Source organism: Bidens hawaiensis, unplaced genomic scaffold (genome assembly GCF_021521415.1).
Source record: "Bidens hawaiensis isolate Kalapana, Puna unplaced genomic scaffold, B.hawaiensis_p1.1 tig00025413_1, whole genome shotgun sequence".
Classification (NCBI taxonomy): Eukaryota; Viridiplantae; Streptophyta; class Magnoliopsida; order Asterales; family Asteraceae; genus Bidens; species Bidens hawaiensis.
In genome coordinates, this window is record NW_027494064.1 from 159,796 (window position 1) to 185,317 (window position 25,522).

At 38.9% G+C, this 25,522-nt stretch overlaps 2 protein-coding genes and 2 pseudogenes across 3 annotated transcripts; all 4 read right to left on the minus strand.

Moving 5' to 3' along the window:
• Nucleotides 1-10: 10 nt before the first annotated feature.
• On the minus strand, nucleotides 11-850 carry LOC143571588 (uncharacterized). Its single transcript, XM_077056973.1, has 4 exons — nucleotides 676-850; nucleotides 413-594; nucleotides 242-336; nucleotides 11-152 (listed from the first exon to the last, which is right to left on the minus strand). The coding sequence occupies exons 1-4, from the start codon at nucleotides 848-850 to the stop codon at nucleotides 11-13; spliced, it is 594 nt and encodes a 197-aa protein (XP_076913088.1).
• LOC143571569 (uncharacterized) lies at nucleotides 17-5,011 on the minus strand. 2 transcript variants are annotated; one of them, XM_077056959.1, is made up of 12 exons: nucleotides 4,994-5,011; nucleotides 4,800-4,865; nucleotides 3,640-3,768; nucleotides 3,241-3,529; nucleotides 1,583-1,701; nucleotides 1,365-1,497; nucleotides 1,208-1,284; nucleotides 945-1,142; nucleotides 676-865; nucleotides 413-594; nucleotides 242-336; nucleotides 17-152 (listed from the first exon to the last, which is right to left on the minus strand). In XM_077056959.1, exons 1-7 carry the CDS (start codon nucleotides 5,006-5,008, stop codon nucleotides 1,229-1,231), a joined length of 807 nt encoding a protein of 268 aa, XP_076913074.1. In that variant the 5' UTR covers nucleotides 5,009-5,011; the 3' UTR covers nucleotides 17-152; nucleotides 242-336; nucleotides 413-594; nucleotides 676-865; nucleotides 945-1,142; nucleotides 1,208-1,228. The 2 variants fall into 2 exon arrangements, with proteins under 2 accessions (XP_076913074.1, XP_076913075.1); XM_077056960.1 differs by lacking the exons at nucleotides 17-152; nucleotides 242-336; nucleotides 413-594; ... (1 more) ...; nucleotides 945-1,142; nucleotides 1,208-1,284 and having other exon boundaries at nucleotides 1,367-1,497; nucleotides 1,588-1,701.
• Nucleotides 5,012-6,580: 1,569 nt separating this feature from the next.
• LOC143571589 (AAA-ATPase At4g25835 pseudogene) lies at nucleotides 6,581-7,533 on the minus strand (annotated as a pseudogene).
• Nucleotides 7,534-8,939: 1,406 nt separating this feature from the next.
• Nucleotides 8,940-10,320, minus strand: LOC143571570 (AAA-ATPase At4g25835 pseudogene; annotated as a pseudogene).
• Between the last annotated feature and the right edge of the window lie 15,202 nt (nucleotides 10,321-25,522).

Sequence of the window (25,522 nt, forward strand, 5' to 3'; positions counted from 1 at the left end):
TGTGTACGTGCTAGTCATTATTGGTATACTTTTGTAGCTCATTTTCCACCAACTGTCGACCAGCATAACACGAATTCACAATCGATGCAATAATCTGTCTTTGCAAATCTTTATAATCCAGTGCTAGCTTAACATCCCATTCACAGTTTTCCCTAAAGTTAAAAAAATTAAATAAAAATTAAAGAACTTAAAAACATACACGGCCAAAAATGACGACCAACAGAAAAGCCCATTATAATACCTGGCTTCTGTCTCGCCCAAGTTTTCCAACATGGAATCAAACGTAGATTGAAGATCTTCAAGAATTTCCGATTCAACTTCCAACTTTTCGTGTACCTAATAATGCATACAAATTCAAAGTTACTAAATAGCAAGTCAATTTAACAAAATAAAGTAATAAAAGAGCTATTACAGTGACATCTGATTGTAGAAACAAACCACGAGCTTCACGAAGACATTCCAACAAAGGACGTGGCAACCCGTAATGAAGCATCCCATGGTTACTTGAAAGCCACATGGCCCGAACCATATGAGTAGACCAATTAGATACATGACGCGTCTCATCCGTGTTATCAACCTCAGAAAGATCAAAATCTGCAACAAAACAAGAATAAAGATATATCAAAATAAAACCTAAATCACGAGTTCTAAAAATGTAAAAGTTTTAAAAAATACCAAGCGGGATAACATTATACGGATTGTCTCCTTTCGGTAAAAAACCATAGAAAGTAATTAAATGCGAGCTTGACAAATTCCCATATGTAAGATAACATTGTTCTCCCATTTTGCATCGTCTTACAAGCGGGAATTTCAACGAATTTGTAATATTATCTACTCTTCCGTAATGCATTACGTGCGGGGATAACTGCAAAGATTATTATAAACTTTTTTTATATAAAGTTGCAGAAAATTATATTCATAAAAAGAAAGGAGGATTAACGAACCGAATGATTCAGGAATCCTGCAATGGGAACTAAGCATGTTTTAAGTTTCCCGTCACTAAACATTATTTTCATGCTATTTGAGTACCATAACTCACACGCCCATAAGAATTCATCCCACGTGTAAAACTCTGGAGGAAATATATCGGGATAATTGTTGTATAAAGATGGAACTAAATCATCATACTGTGACCGCAAATGCTGCAAATAAAAAATAAAACTTAATAGAATCAAATATTGTTCTTAAAAAAGTCAATAAACATTACCTCCTTTGCTTGAACTATCTCTTATAGAAGAAGTGTTCCTTCTAGAGCCATAATTGCTTCAATTCCAAAGCTTAATCCTATAATAATAAAACAATATCAATTAAATATTAAATAATATGTAAAGAAAATGTATCGAGCTCGTTATTTTCAAAACTACCTGTATTAAACGCTTCTGGTAAAGAATCGAAGTATGGCTTAAATCTCGAGTTGATATCATGTTTTTCCTTCATACTCCATAATAATAACATTGTCTCGGATGAGATGCTATCTACTTTTTCTAATACTGGAAACTGTAACAAATATACATGATTAATAATTTCATATGTTAGTGAAACATGAATAATAAACATATACACAAATAATTTTTTAACGTACCATACTTGTGTTTTGTATAATGTCATCTGAAATAATGACAGATACCGGGATTTCCAAAGCAATATCTCCAACTTCAAGATCTTCACTAGCTATAGCTCCCCTTCCAGCTTCTTCAAAATCTGTATTAATAAGAAATTAAAAAAGTTACAATAAATATAAAAATCATTTTGTAACAAACAACAACAATCATACCCAGCATATCCCACAAATAACTAACGTTATCCGTAGGGTCTGGGGAGGGTGGGATGTAGACAGACCTTACCTCTATCCCTAAGAATAGAGAGGTTGCTTCCAGTGAGACCCCCAACTCAAAAATAAGTTGATAAAAAATATAAAATAAAATAAAATACTAATAATAAAATAAAAAATAAAAGAAAAAAGTAGTAAATAAATACTATACTAGGAACAATAAACTAGTGGTAACATTTAAGCAGCATCTATAATAGATAGACTAAATAATAATAATAATACCATAAATATAGAATGAAAATACTAATATTGAAAATAATATAATACAAAGTTAAAACAAGAAATAACCCCTCATTCTACGGGTCTTTAACCTTAATTCTACGTCTCCAGGAGGTCCTACCTGAACCATGTCCTCAGAGAGGTGCAAATCTAGCAAATCATACATAATCCTCTCGTCCCAAGTCAATTTGGGTCTACCTCTACCCCTTCTCCCCTCTACAAGGATAGTTTCCACTGATCTAACGGGATCCATTTGTTGTCTTCTTTTTACATGTCTAAACCATCTCAATCTGCCCTCTCTTATTTTATCTGATATACTAGCTACCCCTAGTCTATCCCGAAACTCCTCGTTTCTTATTCGGTCTAACCTTGTGTGCCCACACATCCACCTTAGCATCCGCATCTCTGCTACCTCAAACTTACGTGCATGTGTCTTTTTGATGGCCCAACAATCTGTTCCGTATAGCATCGCAGGTCTAACTGCAACCCTATAAAACTTTCCCTTTAATTTAGTTGGGAACCTCCTGTCACACAATACCCCTGTGGCCGCTCTCCATCTACACCATCCTACTTGGACACGGTGAGCTATGTCACTATCTATGCCCCCATCACTTTGTACAAACGATCCTAAGTATTTGAACTTGGTTGACTGCGGAACCTCTTGGCCTTCAATGGTGATTTGAGCGTCGTCATCCTCGTTTACTCCACCAAAGTCACAGTAAAGATACTCCGTCTTTGACCGACTAATCTTTAAACCTTTACTCTCTAAAGCAGCTCGCCACTCCTCTAGCCTCATGTTGAGATCTTGTTTACTCTCGGCAATCAACACAATATCGTCTGCGAAGAGCATGCACCATGGAACAGGGTCCTGGATTGACTTTGACAACTCGTCTAGGACTACCACAAAAAGAAACGGGCTCATCGCTGATCCCTGATGAAGGCCTACCTCCACGGGGAAGAAGTCGGTATCCCCCACAGGCGCACAAACGCTTGCTTCAGAGTTGGAATACATATCCTTAATTATCTCTATGTATTTCCCCGAAACCCCTCTACCTCAAGGCTATCCCAGAGAAGTTGGCGTGGAACACTGTCATACGCCGTTTCTAGGTCAATGAACACAATATGTAGATTACGCTTTCTCTCTCATTTTGTAACATATTTATAAAATGGTTATTAAACTAAGAACTTACAAGCTATATCAAGTTTAGATTTAACGCCATTACTTTCGCCCCATTGTAATAAACACTTCTCATTATCCAAGTTCCGATTGGCGAGAACTTTAATGTCTTCTTTAATATTATTCTCAAACTTATGAATCAAATCGAGAGTCACATTCTTAAGATCTTGAAAAACTTGTTGATTGTTTGACTTTGACTTATTAACGAGTGACAAGATTGAGTTAAGAGACTCCACTTCATTCCTTTGACTGCAAAATCCCACCGGATGAGCATCATCAGTCCATCCAAAGTAAAGATCAACCTGATAATTAATAAATAATAAACAATCATGAGGGTAAATTAGTAAAATGTATTAATGAATTATTATTATTATTATTATTATTATTATTATTATTACAATGACTCATTTACCTCATCAGAGTGTATGATTCGTGCTCTCTCAATCATCTCTTCCAAAACAGAATTCAACAACTCGACACTACAATTGCTCTTGATTCTAGCTTTTCCATTGGGATCGAACCCCTTGACTTCTAATAGTTTCTATAAAAAAACGAAATGATTTTATATACGGGTGCAAACAAGCTGAGCTGCTCACGAGCTACTCAAAATCGGATCGATAAAAAGGCTTGAAAAGGGCCTGAGCCTCAAATGAAACACGTTTAGTTATCAAGCCCAAGCTCAAACCTTGTATGGGAAGATCATTTAGGCTCATCGAGCCTTAACGAACCCAAAGAACTTTTAAGTTTTAACTCTTTTAGACTTCTATGTATTAACTTCACACTATACAACCGAGCTTTGGGTCATTTAAGCTAGGGGCGGCAGCTATTGACACGACCCAAACCTGACACAAAAAAAAAGGTTTTGGGTTGACTAACAAGACACGTTTAAAGAACAGGTCGGTTCGGGTTGACTAAAATGACCCGTTTTATAAAACGGGTTGGGTTCGGGTTGACCCGTTAACCCGTTTAAGTAATCAAATTTAAAGTTTTATGATTATTTTAACTTTTTGTTTTTTCCGTTTTCCATTTTCAGAATATACTCTTGCAATTTTGAATCAAATTTCATGATCTTAGTTATTTAAAAAAAAATCATATTACTCATTTTCTCTACCGACTCGAAAAATTATATCCATTTCATTTAAAAAATCTTTTAAATTTCTTTGGTAAATGAGTCAAACGGGTCGTTTTCTCTACCGACCCGAATTTGTGTGTGTGCAGGTTAGGGTTGAAATCTTTGACACGAATAATAACATGGATCAAGTTCTGGTTGCACATTTCAACCCGCCAATCCGCAATTCGTCAGCCCGCTAACCCACCAGCCCGACACGATTAACGCACGCACTGCACACAAGCTCGAGTCAAGCTTAGGCTGGTTAAGGTTTTTCTCAAAATATAAAAATAGGTGAAAACTTATACAAATTAATTAACTTAATAATAAACGAGCCGAGCCCGAGCTCGAAAAAAAACAACTAACGAGCCAAACTCAGTCTCTTGTAAATCAAAGTTCGAGCTCGGGCTCGGCTCATATACACACCTAAATCAAGATTCTGCATAATTCATTAAAACCCTAACCTTTTTCTTCTCAAACAGAATATCTTTCTCAGATAATTCCATTACTAATTCGTATTCATCATCAACCTGCATTAATATTAATATACTTACACAATCATAATCATAATCATAATCATAACGCTAATTAAATAAACTAACGCAACTAACTGTAAACAAAACAACAAATATACAAAAATTAGGATTAGGGTTCGTACTTGATTAGTGTCCATTGTTACCGGCAAAATTGTGTTTGAGTAGAACTGCACTGCTGCTAATATTTAGGGCTTAAATTTGATTTGGGTCAATACCCAATTGACATCTCGGCCCGATTGTCGTTTTGATCAAAAAGTTTTATAATTTGATCGTCAGTTATAGTCACCGGGGTGTGCACGGTTCGGTAACGTTTGGTTATTAGTGACAACCAAATTAATCATTCGGTTTTTATATAATTGGTTTGATTTTTTGTAATTTTTTGGTTTTCTATTAATAACGAAAATCAAGTTTTATTTAAAACTTTTACTTAGAAATACATGAAATGATTGTCTAAATACATGAAATAGTGGTATAAAACATAAAATTGATGTATAAAAGCTAGAAACCTATGAAAATATGAATGATTCACTTCGCTTCGGTTCGATTGATATCATTAACCGAGGGTGTAGAAAATACTTGAGGTTTTCGGTTAGTTTTGATTCGGTTAATGCTCACCCCGGTGCAGATATCGGCCGGACAATTGTTTTGACAAAAGAATTTCGAAGTTTGCCCGTTTATGATCAGAAGTCAGAACAGTTGTTCGGATATTGGTCAGATCCACATGTAGACCCACATCAAAGCCCAATCATTAAACCAGCCCTCCAAAAAATAAAAAGTAGTGGCCTAGTAGGCTTTAGCCTGGTTGTTTCCCCATATCCTTAAAATCCAACAGGCCCACCAGTCACATATAGTAAAGCCCAATCGTATTAATGGATTCCAATTATTAAACACAGTTTCTCTATCTGTAATGCCTAAACTACCCTTCCAATAGGCTTCCATATGTTATTAACCTTTTGACAACTATTGTACCAGTTGTAAGAACATCTCTAATCTAATGGTGCCCTCGTGACGTCGTTTGGATTTACAAACCACATCTCTCATTGGAGTGGTTTGTATTTCCTCCATGAGCAAGAACATCCACTTGATAGTGGGCTTATTAACATTAATTCTATATTAAATAAAGGAAAAAGTATGTGATAAGGTGACGGTCTGAAACAAGAGCGAGTAATAATAACCACCGAAAGAGAAATAAATGTTTTTATAAGTTTGTTTAGAATATGATATGCATGAAATGAATGGATTTGTTACACTGGTGATGCTCTAAAGCCATCTATACCAAGCAAACATGTTGACCAAAGTATTTTGCCTTTTCCCACAAGAATATGGACTTTTATCATGCCAAAAATAATGACCAATTTACCCTTGATATGAGCAAAAGCAGCAGAGTTTTGACCCACCAGGTTCTCCAAACATTTCAGAGATAAACCAAAATAATTGGGCCTTACAAATGTCAAGTTTGACCAGAAAATAGTCAAACTTAACCAAAATACTCAAAGGGATGCATTTGCAACACTAAGCAGGCATAAAATAGCAAACGTGTTACGTTTTAACAAACAATAATGATTAAGCTTGTAACCATAAAAAATAAGAGACCAACACTAAAACAAGAAGGAAATGAAAAATTCCAAACATAAGTGTAACTTAGTATCATAAAATTCATAACTTTGTTGATTAACCCAAAAATTACCTTTAATAAATTTCTTAATTAACTAATTAATCCCATTATCCTTTTCATCTACCCCATCTTTCTTCAATTCTACCTCCACGTCATCGCCACCGCCCATCGCCACACCATCAACTCCTTTCGGATTATCCAACCCCCCCTTCTTCTCTTTCTCCTTCTCACCCGTCCTTTTCTTCTCCATCTTACTTTTCAACACCTCTAACAACGCTTTGACCGCCCTATCCTTATCACGCTTGTTTTTAATCAACACCTCACTAATATCCGCAGGAGTCATCTCCGCCTCATCGATCAGCGCCGCGAGATACTCCAAAACATCGCTCTCGATATCCCCGTCATCACAATCCAAATAATTTTTAAGTAGAATCTTAACCGCCGGGAACGAACAATAGCTCATGAGCAAATACATATCCATCCGCCCACTCCGTAATAACGCGGGGTCAAGTTTCTCAATATGATTCGTTGTGAAAACGAATATCCGCTCCGACCTACAAGACGACCATAACCCGTCAGTAAAGTTCAATAAACCCGATAGGGTAATTGAGTTACTGGTGGGACCACCAGCTCCACCAGGTCCGGATTTGGATTTAGTATTCGGACCACTTTTTTTTAAATCCTTTTTTTAATATTTGCTAGATTAACGGAACAATCAATGTCTTCAATTACGACTATCGACTTCGAACTCGTACTTATAAGCAACTTTCGTAAGTCCGAATTTGTTTTGACGCCGGTCAACTCGATATCGTAAATATCGTACTTGAGGTAATTCGCCATGGCCGCGATCATACTTGACTTCCCGGTCCCAGGCGGACCGTACAACAGATACCCTCTCTTCCACGCACGCCCCGTGCGCTTATAAAACGCCTCACCATCTGCAAAATCGCGGAGATCCGACATTATCTCCGCCTTCTTAACCGGGTCCATCGCGAGCGTTTCAAACGTGCACGGGTGCTTAAACGGCACCCGGTTATCAAACCTCATCCATGCAACCTATTCAAGCTATTTAAGCCCAACAAAGCCTGATCAATCAACTTCATGAATATCAACCCTCCCAGATACACAAGGAAAAATGTTCAAAATCAACCGAAACTAAGGATTCAAGCTACTCGAAGACCCTCATCGATTTCAACTTTTCCTTATTATTTATTTCGTTTCAGTTTAAATGAATTATGACGACTTTTAACTATCCGTGTTCTTATGTTTAACTCAAATCCACAACACTACTTATCTCAAGTATAACATTCTATCATTATCTTTATGTTCACTTCAGCTTAATTATGGTAATGACTCTCCATTATTTTATGATTATCCTCTTTATTCTCCGATATCTCTAGTCTATAATTCATGTGCAAATTTGTTACTCAATCTAACAGCTTATGATCGGTTACCACAAGCACTTTTCGCTTATTAAAAACAAGAGGTTATGGATATATTTATGATCATAGCTAACCAATAGAAGCCGTATGTATACTTTTTATATTAACTTTGTTAATTCATAATTTTATCATCTATCCAAACTCGATTTAAAAAAAGTCATATGATGTTATTCCTATTTACGTTCTTAACCCCCAAGGATTTCATTATGTTGATATATTCTTAAACTTTTACATATTTACTCTCGTTTTAAGATTGTTTGTTGACTTTTGTTAAACGACCTGTTTTACTTAGAACTTGAAAGTTCCTTTATTGTATTTTTGTTGATAATGTTTCCTACATTTATGACGGTGTTTTTGGTTTTCTATCTATGTACTAAGTTCACCAAAGTTCATGAGTATTTATTTTCTACAAAGATATATTTTAATGATTGATAACTTATGCTAACTCACACGATGGGATTGGTCATGTGGACCATTCTACGATAAAAGTAATTATGGTCCGAAACACAATTATTAAAGTCCTCGCGTGAAAATCATAATACGTACGATTGTGTGTCATAACTTAGAACCGAGGGTGTTTTGGGCAACGGTGTAAACGTAGATACGCTGTTGATACATCATACATTCTATATATAAGTGTCGTTGTCGTATTCACGTTTGTAATGTTTTTCGGTTCAGCAAAGTTCTACGTTACGTTAGACTCTTATTAAAAAAAATATCTCTACAAATCAACTTCATAACCACAATTGAATTGCTGGTGAATCAGCTAGAAACATGGTAACATTTACCAGCTCTTAATAACTATTTAATTGTTTTAGAAGTGTCATTGCTCACATATGTCTATGTTACATCTATATTTAACTACACATGGCAGTCAATTGTTCGTAATTTTTTATATCAATATATTATTATTCTTTTTAACTTTTTATATTATTTTTTACATTTTAACTATTCATGTATTATATGGGTTTCAATCTAGTACTTAATAAATTAACTAATACCAATATCCTTTCATTTATCCAAATCTTTCTTCACGTCATCACCACCAACTCTTTTCAGACTATTCAATGTCCTTTTCTCTTCCACCTTACTCTTCAACTCCTCTAACAGCTCCCTGACCGCCTTGCCCTTATCTCGCTTGTTTTTAACCAACACCTCACTAATATCTGCAGGAGTCATCTCCGCCTCGTCGATCAGCGCCGCAAGATCCTCCAAAACGGCACTCTCGATATCCCCGCCATCACAGTCCAAGTAATTTTTAAGCAGAATCTTAAGCCGAACAATAGCTCATGAACACATGCATATCCATCCACCCACTCCGTAACAATGCGGGGTCAAGTTTCTCAATATGATTCGTTGTGAAAATGAATACCCTTTCAGACCCGCAACACGACCATAACCCGTCCGTAAAGTTCAACAACCCGGATAACGTAATATTGGTCCCGTGACCATCCGAACCGCTCTTTTCCGAATCCATTTTTTTACGATTTGTGAGATTTTTCGAACAATCGATATCTTCGATCACGATTATTGATCTCGAACTCGTTTTCATAAGCCACCTCCGAAGGTCGGAATTTGTTTTGACCTCGGTCAATTCGAGGTCGAAAATATCATACTTGAGGTAATTCGCCATGGCCGCGATCATACTTGATTTCCCGGTCCCAGACGGACCGTACAACAGATACCCTCTCTTCCACGCACGCCCCGTGCGCTTATAAAACGCCTTACCCCCATCCGCAAAATCGCGTAGATCAGACATTATCTCCGCCTTCTTAACCGGGTCCATCGCGAGCGTTTCAAACGTGCTCTGGTGCTTAAACCGCACGCGATCCCATTGCAATGTCGAGCCGTTATTCGTGTACAGAAACTGCTCCCGATTCTTCCTCTTGATTTCATTCGCCTTTTCGGTTATGAACTCAAGGTAATCATTAAGGATACGCGGTTTATCCTTTTTATTAACCCGAAGCGTGAACTTACGCTTCTCCTCTGACATTCCCCGCCACTGAGGCTAGGACTGTCTGGGCGTCACGACGTGTTCTCACATAACGTTAACGTTGTGGAACACGTCTGACATGGGATCATTGTCCTTGATCCCGAAGGTGATAACGGACGAATTAAGACCGCGAGTGAGGGATAGAGAGTTGGAAGTGTCGCTTGAGATGGTGAAGGGAAGGTAAAGCTGAACCGCATCGTAGAGTTCTTTCGTGTTAATGCCGTCGAAATCGTTGATTTCGTAGTAACAATAGGAGTTGTAGGAGTTAAACAAACGTTGGAAGAGTTTAAGGAACAAGAGACGGAGTTGAGGTGGAATGATGGTGTGAAGTAAGGTTTGGAAGAAGGCTAAGACCCCCATGAGAGATGCTATTGTTGTCCAGAGCTCCTTCATGTTCATGTTCATGTTCATGTTCATGGTGGGATGAATGGACTAATGGAGTGATCATGTATTTATAATAACCAGTATTTATGTAGTTGATATTCCTAATTTCCTATATGATATCTTGTGAATAAAAATATATTATCCCAAAATATATGGGATTTTTATTCTCTTTTTCATTAATTTCAAGTTGCCTAGCTAGTGATATATAAATGAAATGAAAAAATGGATCAAATAAGAATTAAATATATATAAGCCCAACAATTACTATTACTAACTATTAATTATTTTAATATATATAAAAGGTAAAGTTTGGCGACGCTGGACTATGATTGGTTCATTTGGCAAGATTTCATTGAACCAAATTTTGTTTTTTTTGTCTTTTATTTTAAACTTTAATAATTATATTTCTAATTATCTTTGTTATGTTTGTTTTTTATTAGTTTAGTTCCAATACCAATATACCGTAACGGATGTGATAAAAACTGACATACTTTGCGTAGACTTAACGCATTTTGTTTTAGTTATATTACCGTAATGAAACTGACCGAATGACAATTCTTTTCTTTAGTCCGGTTTTATAACCAACGTAAAAAACCCAACCAAATTTGCATAGACTCACCGCCAGGGACCAACAACGCTCTGGTTTTACCAACGCTCGAGTTTCACCGACCAACGCTATCCCAATGTTCCATCTCAATTTTTATAACATTTTTTTTGTTTTGTTTCCGTACAATAACACATGTAACAGAAACTAACCGAATTCACGTCAACTTACCGCCTCAACACTTAGGATCGGTAATGCTTGTGTCTTACCAATGTTCGGATTTACCAACCTGTCCGGCGCAACGTGCCGGGTTAAAAACTAGTTAGCCCTATGTATAACCCGGTTATTAAAAAAAAATAATAAAAAAAAGGCTATGGTCCACTCATTGTTGGTCAAAATGATTAAGGAACCGAGCAGTGCCGACTCTAAGAATTGAAAAAACATTAGGCCTTAAATACCAGAAGTATTTTGTTGGGTTTAATAATTTAAATTTTAAATGGGACTTGATTTATGATTTAGGTTGCGTAAAAACTTTTGTAAAAAAGTAGACTTAAACTTTTGTAACAACCCACAACCTTTTGCTTGAAAGTCAAAAGTCAAAACCCTTGCCACTAGACAAAGCTGATTGTTATGTTATTGAGTTTAAGCATTAAATATCGTTTTTAATAAAAATACATATATTTAAAAAAAATGGCCTAGCGGGGTGTCGGGCCGGTGGCCGTCGACCACCCAGCCCCCTAGGGCCGGTTCGGTAATCAAGCAGTTGTTCGGGTTGAAATCGGTTAAAAGCGATGAAAAACTAGAATCGGTAGGAACTAGGTTGGGTTGAAATTAAACTCGCCCAGCTTTTCGAAAATAATCAGCACTATATCCTCGGATAATGAAGTTGGTGAATTTATGGTATCAATTTTATTCAAAATACTGAATGGGTGTGTTTTTCTGTAAAGACGCTTGTAGTGAAGTTGGGTTTAATTTTTTAAAATTGTAATTGTATTTATATAGTGGTAAAAAAAATAAAGAGTTAAGTTATATTTTATTTATTATTGTTGTTTCTGTGATAAGACGGTGAGACGGAGCTCCGGTAGATTGATGGTGTAAAGCCGTTTCCACTTTGATAGGATGGTAAGGTGATTTAGATATGAATTTGGTTGTCATGAGTTTAATCCTTTAGTATATACTATTTAGTTGTTAAAAAAAATGATGGTGTGAAAGGAAAAGTTGGTGGTCAATTTAGAATAGGGTATTATTGTGTGTTCAATTTGTAAACCGGAAAACTCATGCCCGAAAAAAAAGGCTAAATGATAAGATTTTCATTCACATATGTATTTATAAAAATTTTGGCAATTAATGTTGAAAGATTTTTTAGATGAAAACGTATGATTACAACAATCAAGTTTAAAGTTCTATGAAAGCTTGCAAAATCAATAATAAGAACTAGAAATTAACACTTGCCGCTTGCGTGTCTTTCATGTGTTACCGTGTTAGCTATAGTAGTAATACAGAAAATATGGTTTCTACAATTCTATCTACTTTTCATCCTAAGAAAATACAAAACTTTTTGAGTAATTTTTTCAACCAATTCATGTCTTTACTAGTGAGATATTTTTTTAGTAAATTGTTTTGCTTTTAATCAGTCTATTGCCGCTCAGAGGAAAAAATCACCATATATCGAATTATCCTTTATATATTGCATTATTTGAGCATTTGAAAGCACACATGGAATTTAGCCTTGCAAAACCAACCCAAACATTCTAGTTGTCGAAAAGAGGTCCAAGTCCGACAAGTATACCCGGAACCCGAAACATAGAGGACATGCATCTCCGAAACCCAACAGGTATGGGATTAGGATTTAAAATTTTCGCGAGTATGGGTTGGGTATGGGATTAGTTGATGACAGCCGAATTACCCGAAATCACATACCCATTTACCCAATATATAAACCTGAATTTAATTTTAATTTTTATTTCCTTTTAACCCTTGTCTATTAATGTTTTATTTTAGTAGGTTCATATAAAAAAATATGTTATATATTATTTATTTATTGTAACACTTATCTAATGTATTTTAATTTGTAATATACGAATATAATGCAGAGGTGTACAAAATCGGTTTTAAACCTAAACCGAACCGGTTTGGTCAACGGCTGGCCAAAACCGGTTTGACTTAAATCGGTTCGGTTTATAAACCGATTTAGACACAAGATAGGCCAGCCTGGTCACGTCGATTCGTCCGGTTTTAGCCAGATTTAAACTGGTTTTTCTTAAACCGGTTTGGTAGATCTTAAGGGGAACAAGTCCTGAAACTGGATGTTTGGGTCGGTTTGGGAACCGGTTTGGGTGAAACCGGTTTTAAACCCAAATCGGTTCGGTTCGGTTCGATTTGCCTAAAACCGGTCCCAGACTGGTTTTTTTTACACCTCTAATAAAATGCATAAAATCAAGGATTGAATAAATGCACTCGTAATATTTAGGGCTTAAATTAGAGTATTGTCATTTCACATTGGCCCAATTGTAGAGAAGGCCCTTTTTTAATTAGTTAAAATGATTTAAGATTTTCATTCACTTTAGTATCTTTAGGTTTGTTGCTTGTTTTACGGGTCTCTAATTTTTTATGGTTAAAGGTTTAACTATTGTTTATTAAAATGACATTTTTACTCTGATTATTAAAAAGTTATAGTAAATGATTTAGTAATTTAGTAATATATTTTGACGCATGTGAGGAGTGGGACGATAGTTATACTTATATGAACCGATCATTAGTTTGATACTTATATGCTTTATATAATTACGTGATTTAGTAATTTAGTGAAATATTTTGTTAAATATATTATTATGAAATTAACCAACAAACTAAGTTAATTGATTGTGTTATGTTAGTGTCCATCACTTATCTGTAAATATTTTGTGCAAGATGCATTGTTTTAACTAAACATGCATTTTTTTATTCATTTTACTATTTCTATGTGTATTAAACTAAATTACTTAATTCTAAAAACACATCAACACAAACGGGAGGGATCGCGCGCCTCCGGCTCTGATACAGAGGGTGGTGCTCTGATACAGAGGGTGGTGCTCACGTCCCATTCCTCGCATGCTTTTTTGTTGCTTCTTCAGTTCGAGATGTCTATGTCAGCAACGCTTACTAGTTACTCCCCATCCTACATCCCTTAGACAACTTTAGCCTAGCGGTTCAAGGTATTGACATAATGGTATTCTTTCTCAAGTGCTTGAGCATTGTAGTCTAATGGTGTTGTCTTTCGATTTTACACGTACTCAAACTCGCCCAGCTCAAAGGTATATATTTGAAAGTCCATTAATGATGTTAGAGTTAGTAGTTAGTAGAAAAGTGAAAAAAAGACGAAAAAAAAAACAATACATAAAACATGAAGCTGATACCCAACATTTTATAATAATTAGTTCTTACTCATATTTTAAATCATTTCTATGTATGAGTTCAAATGAGTCGAGTTCGAGCCTATTATTTATATAATTTTTTATAGTTATTAGTTATATATATTAAATAATTATTAATTAAAATATATAATATTATAAAAAAATAGCAAAATAAAATATTATAATTTATGTACAAAGTTATAATCTTAATCTTATATATATATATATAAACGAAACATCCTTACATTTTCTCAAGCTACCAGATTGCTTTATTTGTAAATTGAGTCTTCTCATGAATTAGACCTGAATTCACGAATATGGTCTCACCAAGCCCAAATAGCCCTTAAACGGGTTATAACATCTTATTAAATTAAAAATGATCTCATCAAATATTTGATATGAAAATCCTATAAAATATGGATATCTAAAGTTAGTATCCGAATTTTTTTTTAAATATTATTAAGCGGGTCATGTGTCTCACCAAACCCAAATAGCTTTTAAACCGGGTTATAACATTCATTTATTTGTGAAACCCTTTCATCATCAAATTTCAAGTATATTATAAATAAAATAAATAAATAAATACAAACAAATATACAAATTTTATAAACGAACAATGTAAACAACCCCATAATACTTACAATAAATAAAATCAGAATTCAAAAAAATATATAAATATTAGAAACAAATAATGTAAAATAATCCTCGTAACACGAGGAATAAAAACTAGTTGAAATATATAATTATATATTTATGCTCCCATAAGAGCATTACTCTCTGACGTAAAACACGGTGAAACTAAAACCCAGATAAGTGAATTAAAAACTAGTAAACAAGCAGAATTTGAGCTGAATCCAAGCCGAGCATAATCTCAATGTAAGTTAAACAAGCCGAGTTATGGCCTAGTCGAGCTCAGCTCGGCTCATTTCCGCCCGAGGACAAATTTGAAACGAGAGAGAGTTGTCCTTGTCCTCTAGTGACTGAAACTTGCTACAACAAGTCAGCTGCTCAGCTGGTTATTATTATAAATCCCAATAATTCCTTTTGGTCATCTTCACAGACCAACCATGAATGAGCTCTGGACAACCATAGCCTCTCTACTGGGCGTTTTAGCCTTTTTCCGACACCAACTTACTGCCATCATCCCGCCAGAGCTCCATTCATTGTTGCTTAAACTTACCGCCTCAACACTTAGGATCGGTAATGCTTGTGTCTTACCAATGTTCGGATTTACCAACCTGTCCGGCACAACGTGCCGGGTTAAAAACTAGTTAGCCCTATGTATAACCCGGTTATTAAAAGAAAAAATAATAAAAAAAGGCTATGGTCCACTCATTGTTGGTCAAAATGATTAAGGAACCGAGCAGTGCCGACTCTAAGAATTGAAAAAACATTAGGCCTTAAATACCAGAAGTATTTTGTTGGGTTTAATAATTTAAATTTTAAATGGGACTTGATTTATGATTTAGGTTGCGTAAAAACTTTTGTAAAAAAGTAGACTTAAACTTTTGTAACAACCCACAACCTTTTGCTTGAAAGTCAAAAGTCAAAACCCTTGCCACTAGACAAAGCTGATTGTTATGTTATTGAGTTTAAGCATTAAATATCGTTTTTAATAAAAATACATATATTTAAAAAAAATGGCCTAGCGGGGTGTCGGGCCGGTGGCCGTCGACCACCCAGCCCCCTAGGGCCGGTCCGGTAATCAAGCAGTTGTACGGGTTGAAATCGGTTAAAGCGATGAAAAACTAGAATCGGTAGGAACTAGGTTGGGTTGAAATTAAACTCGCCCAGCTTTTCGAAAATAATCAGCACTATATCCTCGGATAATGAAGTTGGTGAATTTATGGTATCAATTTTATTCAAAATACTGAATGGGTGTGTTTTTCTGTAAAGACGCTTGTAGTGAAGTTGGGTTTAATTTTTTAAAATTGTAATTGTATTTATATAGTGGTAAAAAAAATAAAGAGTTAAGTTATATCGGGCGTTGTTTATTCGATGTTTATTCGGTTGGTAAAAATCGGGCGTTGTTAAAATTCGAGCATTTAAGCATAGGCATTGGTAAACCTGAGCGTTATAACGACAAGTTGACGCAAATTTTGTTAACTTTTAACGGAAGTTAAAGTAGTACCTAGCATTGTTACAAATTAAAACCTTTGTATTTATACGTGCAATTTTTAAACTTTAATATCCAATCCTGTTACTTTAAAAAAAACGTCAGGGATTAACTTCGTAACTGTATCTTTTAACCACTATAAATACTACAATTTTAAAAAATAAAATCCAACGTCACTACAAAGTTCTCTTGAAAAAACAAACCCATCCAATATTTTGAATAAAATGGATACTCTAAATTTACCGTCTTTTTTATACGATGATATAGCTCCAATTATTTTTGGAGCACTTGATACCGTTGGACCCGGTTCGATTTCAACCCTACCTAGTTCCTATCTATTCTAGTTTTTCGTTGCTTTAACCGGTTTCAACTTGAACGGTGCTTTTACTGATTTTGGGCAACATTGAATGGAACCATATTGTTCTTTTCTTTCTTTGTTTTATTTTATTTTATTTATTTGTTCTAATGACTGGTTTATGCGCCTCTAGATATAATCAACAACCATGCAAACTATCAATTTAAATATGTTTTTTTAGAATATACAAATATTCACTATTTCAAACGAGTGTCTTAATGCTTGAGGTATAAAAATATAAAAATATTTATTTACCATGTCAACTTAAACATGAAATAAATATAAAAATATCCACCAAAAGATTATTTTCCTATGTCAAGTGAGTGTCTCAATGTTCTATTGTCTTGAGTTAAATCGTGAAAACACTATTGATAAAAGGAAAATTGGAAATAAATAATTCTATCTTTTGTGTATTGGTCGATAATAATTCCACTTTTAAAAATCACTACAATGGTCCCACCTTTTAACTATTGAGATAAGTTTTACATCGGTCGACTCGTATGGTTCTTCCGATCAAAAGCCCTAGAACATCGGTTTGAAACTAGAGAAAAAACATAACGATGTTAAATATTTTTTAACGGAGGACCAGTGAGACAAAAATCTCTCCAAGAAAATATGAAATACATTAACCAGCAATATTTATTTAAACTTGGTGCATACTCCGGTTCAACATATTCTTCGCCACCTTCGGTTCAATTCAGAGTTATGAAGACATAGAATACAAAAGATGGGGGTTTTTAGTTGGAATATAAAAGATAAAGATGTGTATATATGGATTGATAGATCCAACACGGTTAAAAATGATATCTCTATTAAATTGTATATAAGACGATTTAGGGGTGATTTTATTTTGCTTAACTTTAATTCTTTGAGTTGGTTATTATATTTTTTGGATTTAGTTGCTAAAAATTCGAATCAGATAGAGTTTAAATGAGTTTGAGATAAAGTTAATTCCAGTTTGAAGTTCAGTGTGATTGTTGAATTGATTATCATATTGTAGCTACAAATCAAAGTTGTTTTTCTGTTAATCTTGTTCTTTCTTATATTAAAAAAAAACACTTAAAACTAGATTAATCCAACCCAATTAAATTAAGCTACCAAACATAAGTGTAATTTAGTAGGATACACAACTAAAACCGAAAACGTTGTTGAAGAAACACTAATCGACCCCGGGCAGATTACGGATAACCTGAGGGTTAAATAGATGTTTCCCACGAGGGGTTAGACCCGGCAAAGATGGTTCTTCTGATAACCTGCAAAACAGACACCGTGAGCTCGTCACTGAGAAGGGGGGGTTCCTCCTTGTGACCACCCTCCGGCGTGAGAATCAGACTAGATTGCTCTTGAATATAAATATATATTAAGAGATTGCTAGAGCAGATATCAGGTATAATATGTAATACGAGATAAGATATGATAAGATGATAAGATGAGATGATCATACCATTTGGGGTATTTATAGCCGAAGGTAGGTTTCCAAGAAGGTGTAGCCGGCTGAATAATATTCCTGTTCTACCAACTGTGGCCTACACACGTGCCATGCTGGTAGTTGGTGGGTAGGCAGCGGCTGACAGTGACCAGGCCTGCTGTGTACTGTTCCTTTTCCACCAACTGCCGGCTATGCACGTGGTATGACAGGAGTTGGTGAGTAGGCAGCGACTAATAGTGACATACAGTACAAGAGCATGCTGCTCGCCATACTGTTGTCAATGAGCTGTCGTATCTTTGGTCAGATCTTTTGCCCATACCTCGTCAGGTACAGTACAAAATATCTTCCCGTATCGTACGGACTGGCTTATTTGGGCGGGAGTATTCCCCCTCCCGCCTTTGTGCGGGATTGTTCCCGGCTTTGCTCATTCCTTCAGGTGACAACTGAATTATTGAGAGCTAAGTGCCTTGTGCGTGTAGCCTTGCTGCGCGGGTGGCCTTCCCTGATGGCTTGTATCCGCAGCTGCGGGAACAGGCAGAGTACTTCACCATTGGGAGGCATTTCCTGCGGGAACAGCTTGCGTAAGGACGTCACGTCTCTGAGCATGGTGGGTCCTGCGGATCCAGTTGGTTTCTGCGCAAACGTCTCTCTTCAAGGTGAGTCTTGGGGGTCCAACTGGGCTCTGCTGGGACCTACCTCTTCAAGTCCCCCCAGTCCAATGTTCTTCTCATGAATGTTTAATAAAGTGAGGTGAACTTTTGGACTTAAGCAAAGGGTTTTGAAAAGGGTTTAGTTTTAAGGTTTTCCATGGGGATTCTTCCCGCGGAAGTCCTTGTCACTTGCAGAAATTCCCGACTTTCCTGCTTGATCTTTGGGTATGATGCGGGTAGGTCTGTAACCTCCTCGCAAGTCAGGAGCGTTGAGTCCCACTTGTGTGGATTCTCCATGAGGTTTTGGTAGTTTTGAACATAGTGATCAATTATGTTAAAACCACCAATTCCATCCTGGAGCTTCAAACAATGTAGTTCTCGACGTTCCCGCTATGCGGGGATGTTATTCCCGTTTCCGCAGGCATTGCCAGAAGATCCTTCTTGGTTTCAATTCCCTGCGGAGCGCTAGGTATGTGAAGGGTTTTGCCTTGACACTGTACCCGCACTCGTCTTACGGTTACTTTACTTCCAAGGTATTCCTGGCGTCAATTCCCTGCGGGTGCTAAGTATGTGAAGGGTTTTGCCTTAACACTGTACCCGCACCCGTCTTATAGTTACTTGATTGCCAAGGTATTCCTGGCGTCAATTCCCTGCGGGTGCTAAGTATGTGAAGGGTTTTGCCTTAACACTGTACCCGCACCCGTCTTATAGTTACTTGGTTGCCGAGGTATTCTTGGCTTCAATTCCCTGCAGGTGCTAAGTATGTGAAGGGTTTTGCCTTGACACTGTACCCGCACCTGTCTTACAGTTACTTGGTTGCCAAGGTAAGGGGTATTTTCCCGCTTACTTTTGAATTTTTTTTTTTTTTGAAATTTTTTGAAATTCGAAGAGTTGGTGAAAGGATAAGAACAGTCCAAACTGCTGAAACGTCGTGCGACGGTTTCTTCTGACTGTGTCAGGACGTGCAGGAAGTTATGGTGACGTGACAGTACCTGGTCATTCCAGACGCTTTTTCAGGCGCGTGGGCGCTATTTTTCGGGCGCGTGGCCGCAAATTAATGGCACGCGTCCTTTCAACAGCTGTTGCCAGTTTGCTTTTTGCCACGTGTCATAGTTTCATTGCACCTTCGATTTCTCTCTCTTCCGCATTAAATTCATCGCATTAATTGCGATTAGTATATAAAGGGGGAGAGGGTCCTTTGTAATCCACACTTTCACTTTTCATCTTCAAAACGATTTTCGGCGAATACTCACCTTTTCAGTCGAGCATTCCCTTGAAATCGTTCTCTTCTTCATACGTGCAAGATGTCTTCTCACGATCTTGAGGCTACAGCCCAGGAGGCTGGGGTGTACGCCGATGACAAGAGTACTGCTGGCGAGTTCCAGTGTGCTCTGCCTGTCGATCTATATCAGTACATCGTCAGGAAGTTCATGCTCGAGTCTCTCGAGCCTGAGTTTCCTGAACCTCATCAGACGGTGTATGATGCCCCCAGAGGCAAGATCGGGGTATATGCCGCATTCTTTGTCTATGGGAATCTTAGGTTCCCTTTGACAAAGTTTGTGTACCGTGTCCTAGAGAGGCACGGTGTACACCTGACCGAGGTGCACCCGATGGCGATCGCGAAGATTCGCCACTTCGAGTGGGTGTGCCGGATTCTGGGCGTTGAGCCCTTCGTCGACCGCCTGATGACCTTCTACTCTTGGAGGTGCATCCAGGGGTGGTATACTCTGATAACCCGGATCAAGGGTTTGAAGATTTGCGCAACCGAGTGCAGTCTTCGTTCATGGAAGCGGGAGTTCTTTTTTATCTCCGCTCGCGCCATCCCCCTTTCCATGAAGTTCAAGAATGGGCAAGCACTCCCCAGCCTTCACGCCTCCAACTACCAGGAGGCGGAATGGTTCTCGAAGATATCCCGAGTCCAATCTCCGGTTTACCGCTTTGCGGAGTCCGGGATGGTGATGCTCGGGATGAGCCGGGTGTGGAAGGATGCGGAGGCGCAAAAGATCCCGATCGTCCTCGAATACGGTTTGAACTCTGTTCCTTACGGTATGCTCTGTTTACTTTGTTTATATAGGTTTGTCTTCTAACTGCTTTTCTTTTATTTCAGAGGGGAACGACTTGCAGTCGCTCCTGTATCCGCGAGAGGCTGACAGTCCCGCTCGGATGGGTACTCGTGCTCTAGATGAGAACGAGTTGCCCATCCTTGAACAGACGGCGGATCGGTTCGTGGAGATCTACCCGCCAGGCCACGAGATCCTGAGCGCCAGGCGGCCAGGTAAGGCGTTATTCAACCATCGACCCCTCAATGCTGAAACCTCTGCTGGAATTCCTCTAATCTTATGTTCTGATGAGGAATCCGCAGATGGTCCTCCGTTGGTGCGGAAGAAGAAGGCTGCCGGCGGGAAGGGAAAGACGAAGGTGGCCTCCACTGCCGATCCGGTGCCTCGGTCTGATTCAGAGACCGAGAGCGAGGAGGTGGCGGGGAACCCGGGTGGTGATAGGACCACTGCTCCGGAGGCTGCGCCTGTCACCTCCGGAGAGCCCAGGATGACGACGGTGAGCGGCGTAAAGAGGCCGGCTCCATCGGGTTCGTCCCCGCCTGTCCGCACTTTCAGGCTCAAGAAAACCCGTAAGTACAAACTTCCTTTATTTTTAACTTCGTAGCTTTCCATCATTAATACTTATCTTCTTTGCGCAGGCGTGGATGTTACCGCATTCCAGGGTGGAGCGGGGAGGAGTACCTCCGGACCCATGACGGTAGGCTTGGTCAGCCTACCTGAGGCGACGACCCAGGCGGCTGCGCCTGATTCCGCTGGTTCAGTTGCTCACTCCGTTGAGCCAACTGTTCCAGCTGTGATGACATCACCGCCGGCTGTCAGTGCCATATTTACCGCATCTTTCACTGAGCCGGCGGTTACTTTTTCTGCGCATTCCGCAGCGGCGACCACGGTTGTCAGTTCACCTCCGGTGAGTTCACCTCCGTTGGTTTCTACCGCGGCTGTGACACCCGGCCCTGAGCGGCGGAAACAGCCGGGCGCGCGCGAGTGGGGATTGATAATTAAGCACGGGCCATTGCAAACATTCAAAGATTTTCATTGCGCATGAAAAGTTTAGTACAAATACATTACATTGTTTTAAAAAAAATTACATAAAAACATCCAAGTATAAAAACTGTTGAAGATTTCCACGCCATATCCCCTTGCGCGGCGGGAACAACCCCGCGCATCGAAGGGATAGAACTAAAATCTTCCAAAAAGCTAGTTTTAGATGTTCAGCGTGAGGTGCTCTAAGTGTGACTCCATGCGCTACCTAGTTATCTCCTGAAAGACACGTAAAAACATTTGAATCAGTATAAACTGAGTGAGTTCACAAGTTTTAGTAACTTGATAAATCGCATTGCATCATAGTCTTGATAGAATCATATTGAAACACATTTATGATTTCATGTCTAAACATATACTTGATAATCCGTATGAAAACATAGATCTGACACATATTTCTGATAAAAGTCGTTCCGCGGGCTACGCGCGATCATTACTGGAAATGTGCTCGTCCATGCAAAGAGGCGTTGCCCCTACGAGCTAAATAATATAATGCCGTCCCGCGGTTTACGCGTGGACATTTCTTAAAAAACCGTGCTCGTCTATGCAGAGGCGTTGCCCCTACGAGCTAATCAATAATTCCGTCCCGCGGGTTACGCGCGGACGTTGTGCCGGAAAACAAGGCGCTCGTCCATGCAAAGAGGCGCGACCCCTACGAGCGGGCTCAAACCCATAGCACTGCCCCATGACCATACTAGGCACTCGTCTATGCAAAGAGGTGCGACCCCTACGAGTGGGTGGATCAAACCAGCAGTCCCTACCCTTAGAGTTCCAATGGTAAAGTGATCACTTACTCGAGTTCTAGCGCACATACATCGAAAACCTTAGATATCCGTTCGCATTGTTCATCATGAAATATAATTTAAACATATAATCGCTTGCATAGCTTGTAAGTATACCATGATAAAACATTATTTAAGTACGTGTCCCTCGCCCCGAAAGCAGTTTAAAAAAATAGTGAAAACAGTGAAAATAGGGGCTGTGAGACTCACCTGTGGTTCTTGTTAGGGATTAATTCGAGATTCGAGTTTTCTTGGTGTTGGCCTCGGAATTGAAGGTCTAGTAACAGGATCGGAAATGAAAACAACGGATGCTTGGGAGAGGATTAGTGCAAGTTTGCAGTTCTTTGGAGTGTGTTTTGAGTGATAATTTAGGTTACATATTTATAGGCAAACTCAAGGGAACACAATCCCTTGCTTTAGGGGATTGTAATCTTTTCATATCTAGGTGTAATGATGATAAAGTATGGAAATTATTATTGTTTATTGTTTACTTAAAAGTGGAGGAGTGGACAAAAGATCTAGATTTGATTTGGACAGGGCATGCAGGTCTGGGGTTGGTGAGAATAGGGTGGCTGACAGTTGACTTTTCATGTTACAGTGTGCTTTTTCAGGTACTTTTGTCAGTGTTCAGTAAAAAGTGGAAAATCTCTGAAACACGCTACTGTTTCCTTTTGGGCGGGAGTAATCTCCTTATGACTGGAGAATAGACTAAGTGTTCTGTGCGCATCACTTTGTGCGCATAGCTTTCTGCGTGAAGGACATTTCTTTGCTGCGGGTAGGTGCGTAACCTTCTCGCAGTTAGGGATATTGAGTTTCATTTGTAGATTCTCCAGGTGGTCTTGGTATTTCAACATAGTGATCAGTCATGTTGAAGTCAATTCCATCTTGGAGCTTCAGGCAAACTAGCCCTCAATGTTCCCGCCATGCGGGGAGGTTAGTTCCCTTCCGCACGCGCATAAACGATTTAGGATGCACCCGCCTTAGCGTCATGCGGGATGGTCAACCCATAGACAACATAACATTAAGTTACATGGAAACATAAAGCCAAAACATTCGCGCATGGCGCATATAACATATGCTCACGCTGGTTCTTAACATGGTGCGCTCGCGCAGGGCGCACATAACAAATGCACGCGCTGACTAACATGGCGCGCTCGCGCAGGGCGCACATAACAAATGCACGCGCTGACTAACATGGCGCGCTCGCGCAGGGCGCACATAACAAATGCACGCGCTGACTAACATGGCGCGCTCGCGCAGGGCGCACATAACAAAATTACCTAATATTTAGGTTGATTACTTGGTTTAAGGGATTGGGAATTTACCGGGTGTCACATTCTCCCCCTGTTAAGCGAATTTCGTCCCGAAAATTAGGAGACGTTGCTGGCAGAAGCCATGTTCTGAAAGAGGTGTGGGTATTTCTGGCGCATCTGGTCTTCTCTTTCCCAAGTGAATTCAGGCCCACGCCTCGAGTTCCATTGAACCTTTACTAACTTGATTCTGCTTCTGCGTAACTTTTGTTCTTTCCAATCGGTTACTGCTATAGGTTCTTCTACGAAGTGCAGCTGTTTGTCGATGTGAATCTCTTCCAACGGCAAAATCAACGTTTCGTCAGATAAGCACTTTTTGAGGTTGGACACATGAAACGTATCATGAACTCCACTGAGTTCGGCGGGTAAACGGAGTTTATAAGCAACCGGACCGATCCTTTCCAGGATCTCAAATGGTCCAATGTAGCGCGGATTCAACTTTCCTCGCTTGCCGAAACGGGGGACTCCTTTCCATGGAGAGACTTTCAAAAGTACTTTATCCCCTACTTGAAATTCCAATGGTTTCCTTCGCACATCTGCGTAGCTCTTCTGTCTGTCGCGCGCTGTCTTAAGGCGATCCCTTATCTGACAAATCTTGTCTGTTGTTTCTTGGATCAATTCTGGACCAGTCATTTGCTTGTCACCTACTTCAGCCCAGCACAGTGGGGATCTACACTTGCGCCCATACAGAGCTTCGAACGGCGCAGCCTTAATGCTTGTGTGATAGCTGTTGTTGTAAGAAAATTCAACCAATGGGAGATGAGTATCCCAGCTACCTTCGAAATCGATTGCGCACGCGCGTAGCATATCTTCCAATGTCTGGATTGTTCGCTCGCTTTGCCCATCCGTTTGAGGATGATATGTCGTACTCATGTCAAGACGAGTACCTAAAGCCCCTTGTAACGATCTCCAAAACCTTGATGTGAACCGACTATCTCTATCGGAAATGATGGACACTGGGACTCCATGTTTTGAAACTACTTCTCGAATATACAGTCGGGCTAACTTTTCCATCCTATCGGTTTCCTTGATCGGCAGGAAGTGCGCTGACTTAGTTAGCCGATCCACAATAACCCATATTGTGTCATAACCCCCAGGTGTCCTTGGCAGTTTGGTGATGAAGTCCATAGAGATTTGTTCCCACTTCCACATGGGAATTTCTGGCTGCTGAAGCAACCCTGATGGTTTCTGGTATTCAGCCTTCACCTTCGAACACGTCAGGCACTTACTGACATACGTCGCGATGGAGCCTTTAAGATTGGGCCACCAATACAGCGCTTTAACATCTTGGTACATCTTGTCTGCGCCAGGATGTACGGAATACCGCGTCTTGTGAGCTTCGTTCAATACCTGCTCGCGCAATCCTCCCTTGAGAGGGACCCATATGCGGTTAGCGAAATATAGATTACCGTTCTCTTTAAGTTCCAAATTCTTAACCATACCCCCAAGGCATTCGTTTTTAACAAACTCTGGTTTCAAGGCTTCTTGCTGAGCTTCTCGGATGCGGGTAGAGAGATCTGCGTGAATGGTCAACCTTA

What these genes read in the sequence shown, in the direction of transcription:
- LOC143571588 (XM_077056973.1), bottom strand. Translation starts at nt 850, where the DNA reads ATGCATTACGGAAGAGTAGATAATATTACAAATTCGTTGAAATTCCCG. An exon ending in GTATAATGTTATCCCGCTTG is followed by an intron (nt 595 to 675) that starts GTATTTTTTAAA and finishes GTTTTGTTGCAG; the next exon opens with ATTTTGATCTTTCTGAGGTT. An exon ending in TTGGGCGAGACAGAAGCCAG is followed by an intron (nt 153 to 241) that starts GTATTATAATGG and finishes TTTTAACTTTAG; the next exon opens with GGAAAACTGTGAATGGGATG.
- LOC143571569 (XM_077056959.1), bottom strand. An exon ending in GAATCATACACTCTGATGAG is followed by an intron (nt 3,530 to 3,639) that starts GTAAATGAGTCA and finishes ATTAATTATCAG; the next exon opens with GTTGATCTTTACTTTGGATG. An exon ending in TTATACAAAACACAAGTATG is followed by an intron (nt 1,498 to 1,582) that starts GTACGTTAAAAA and finishes TATTTGTTACAG; the next exon opens with TTTCCAGTATTAGAAAAAGT.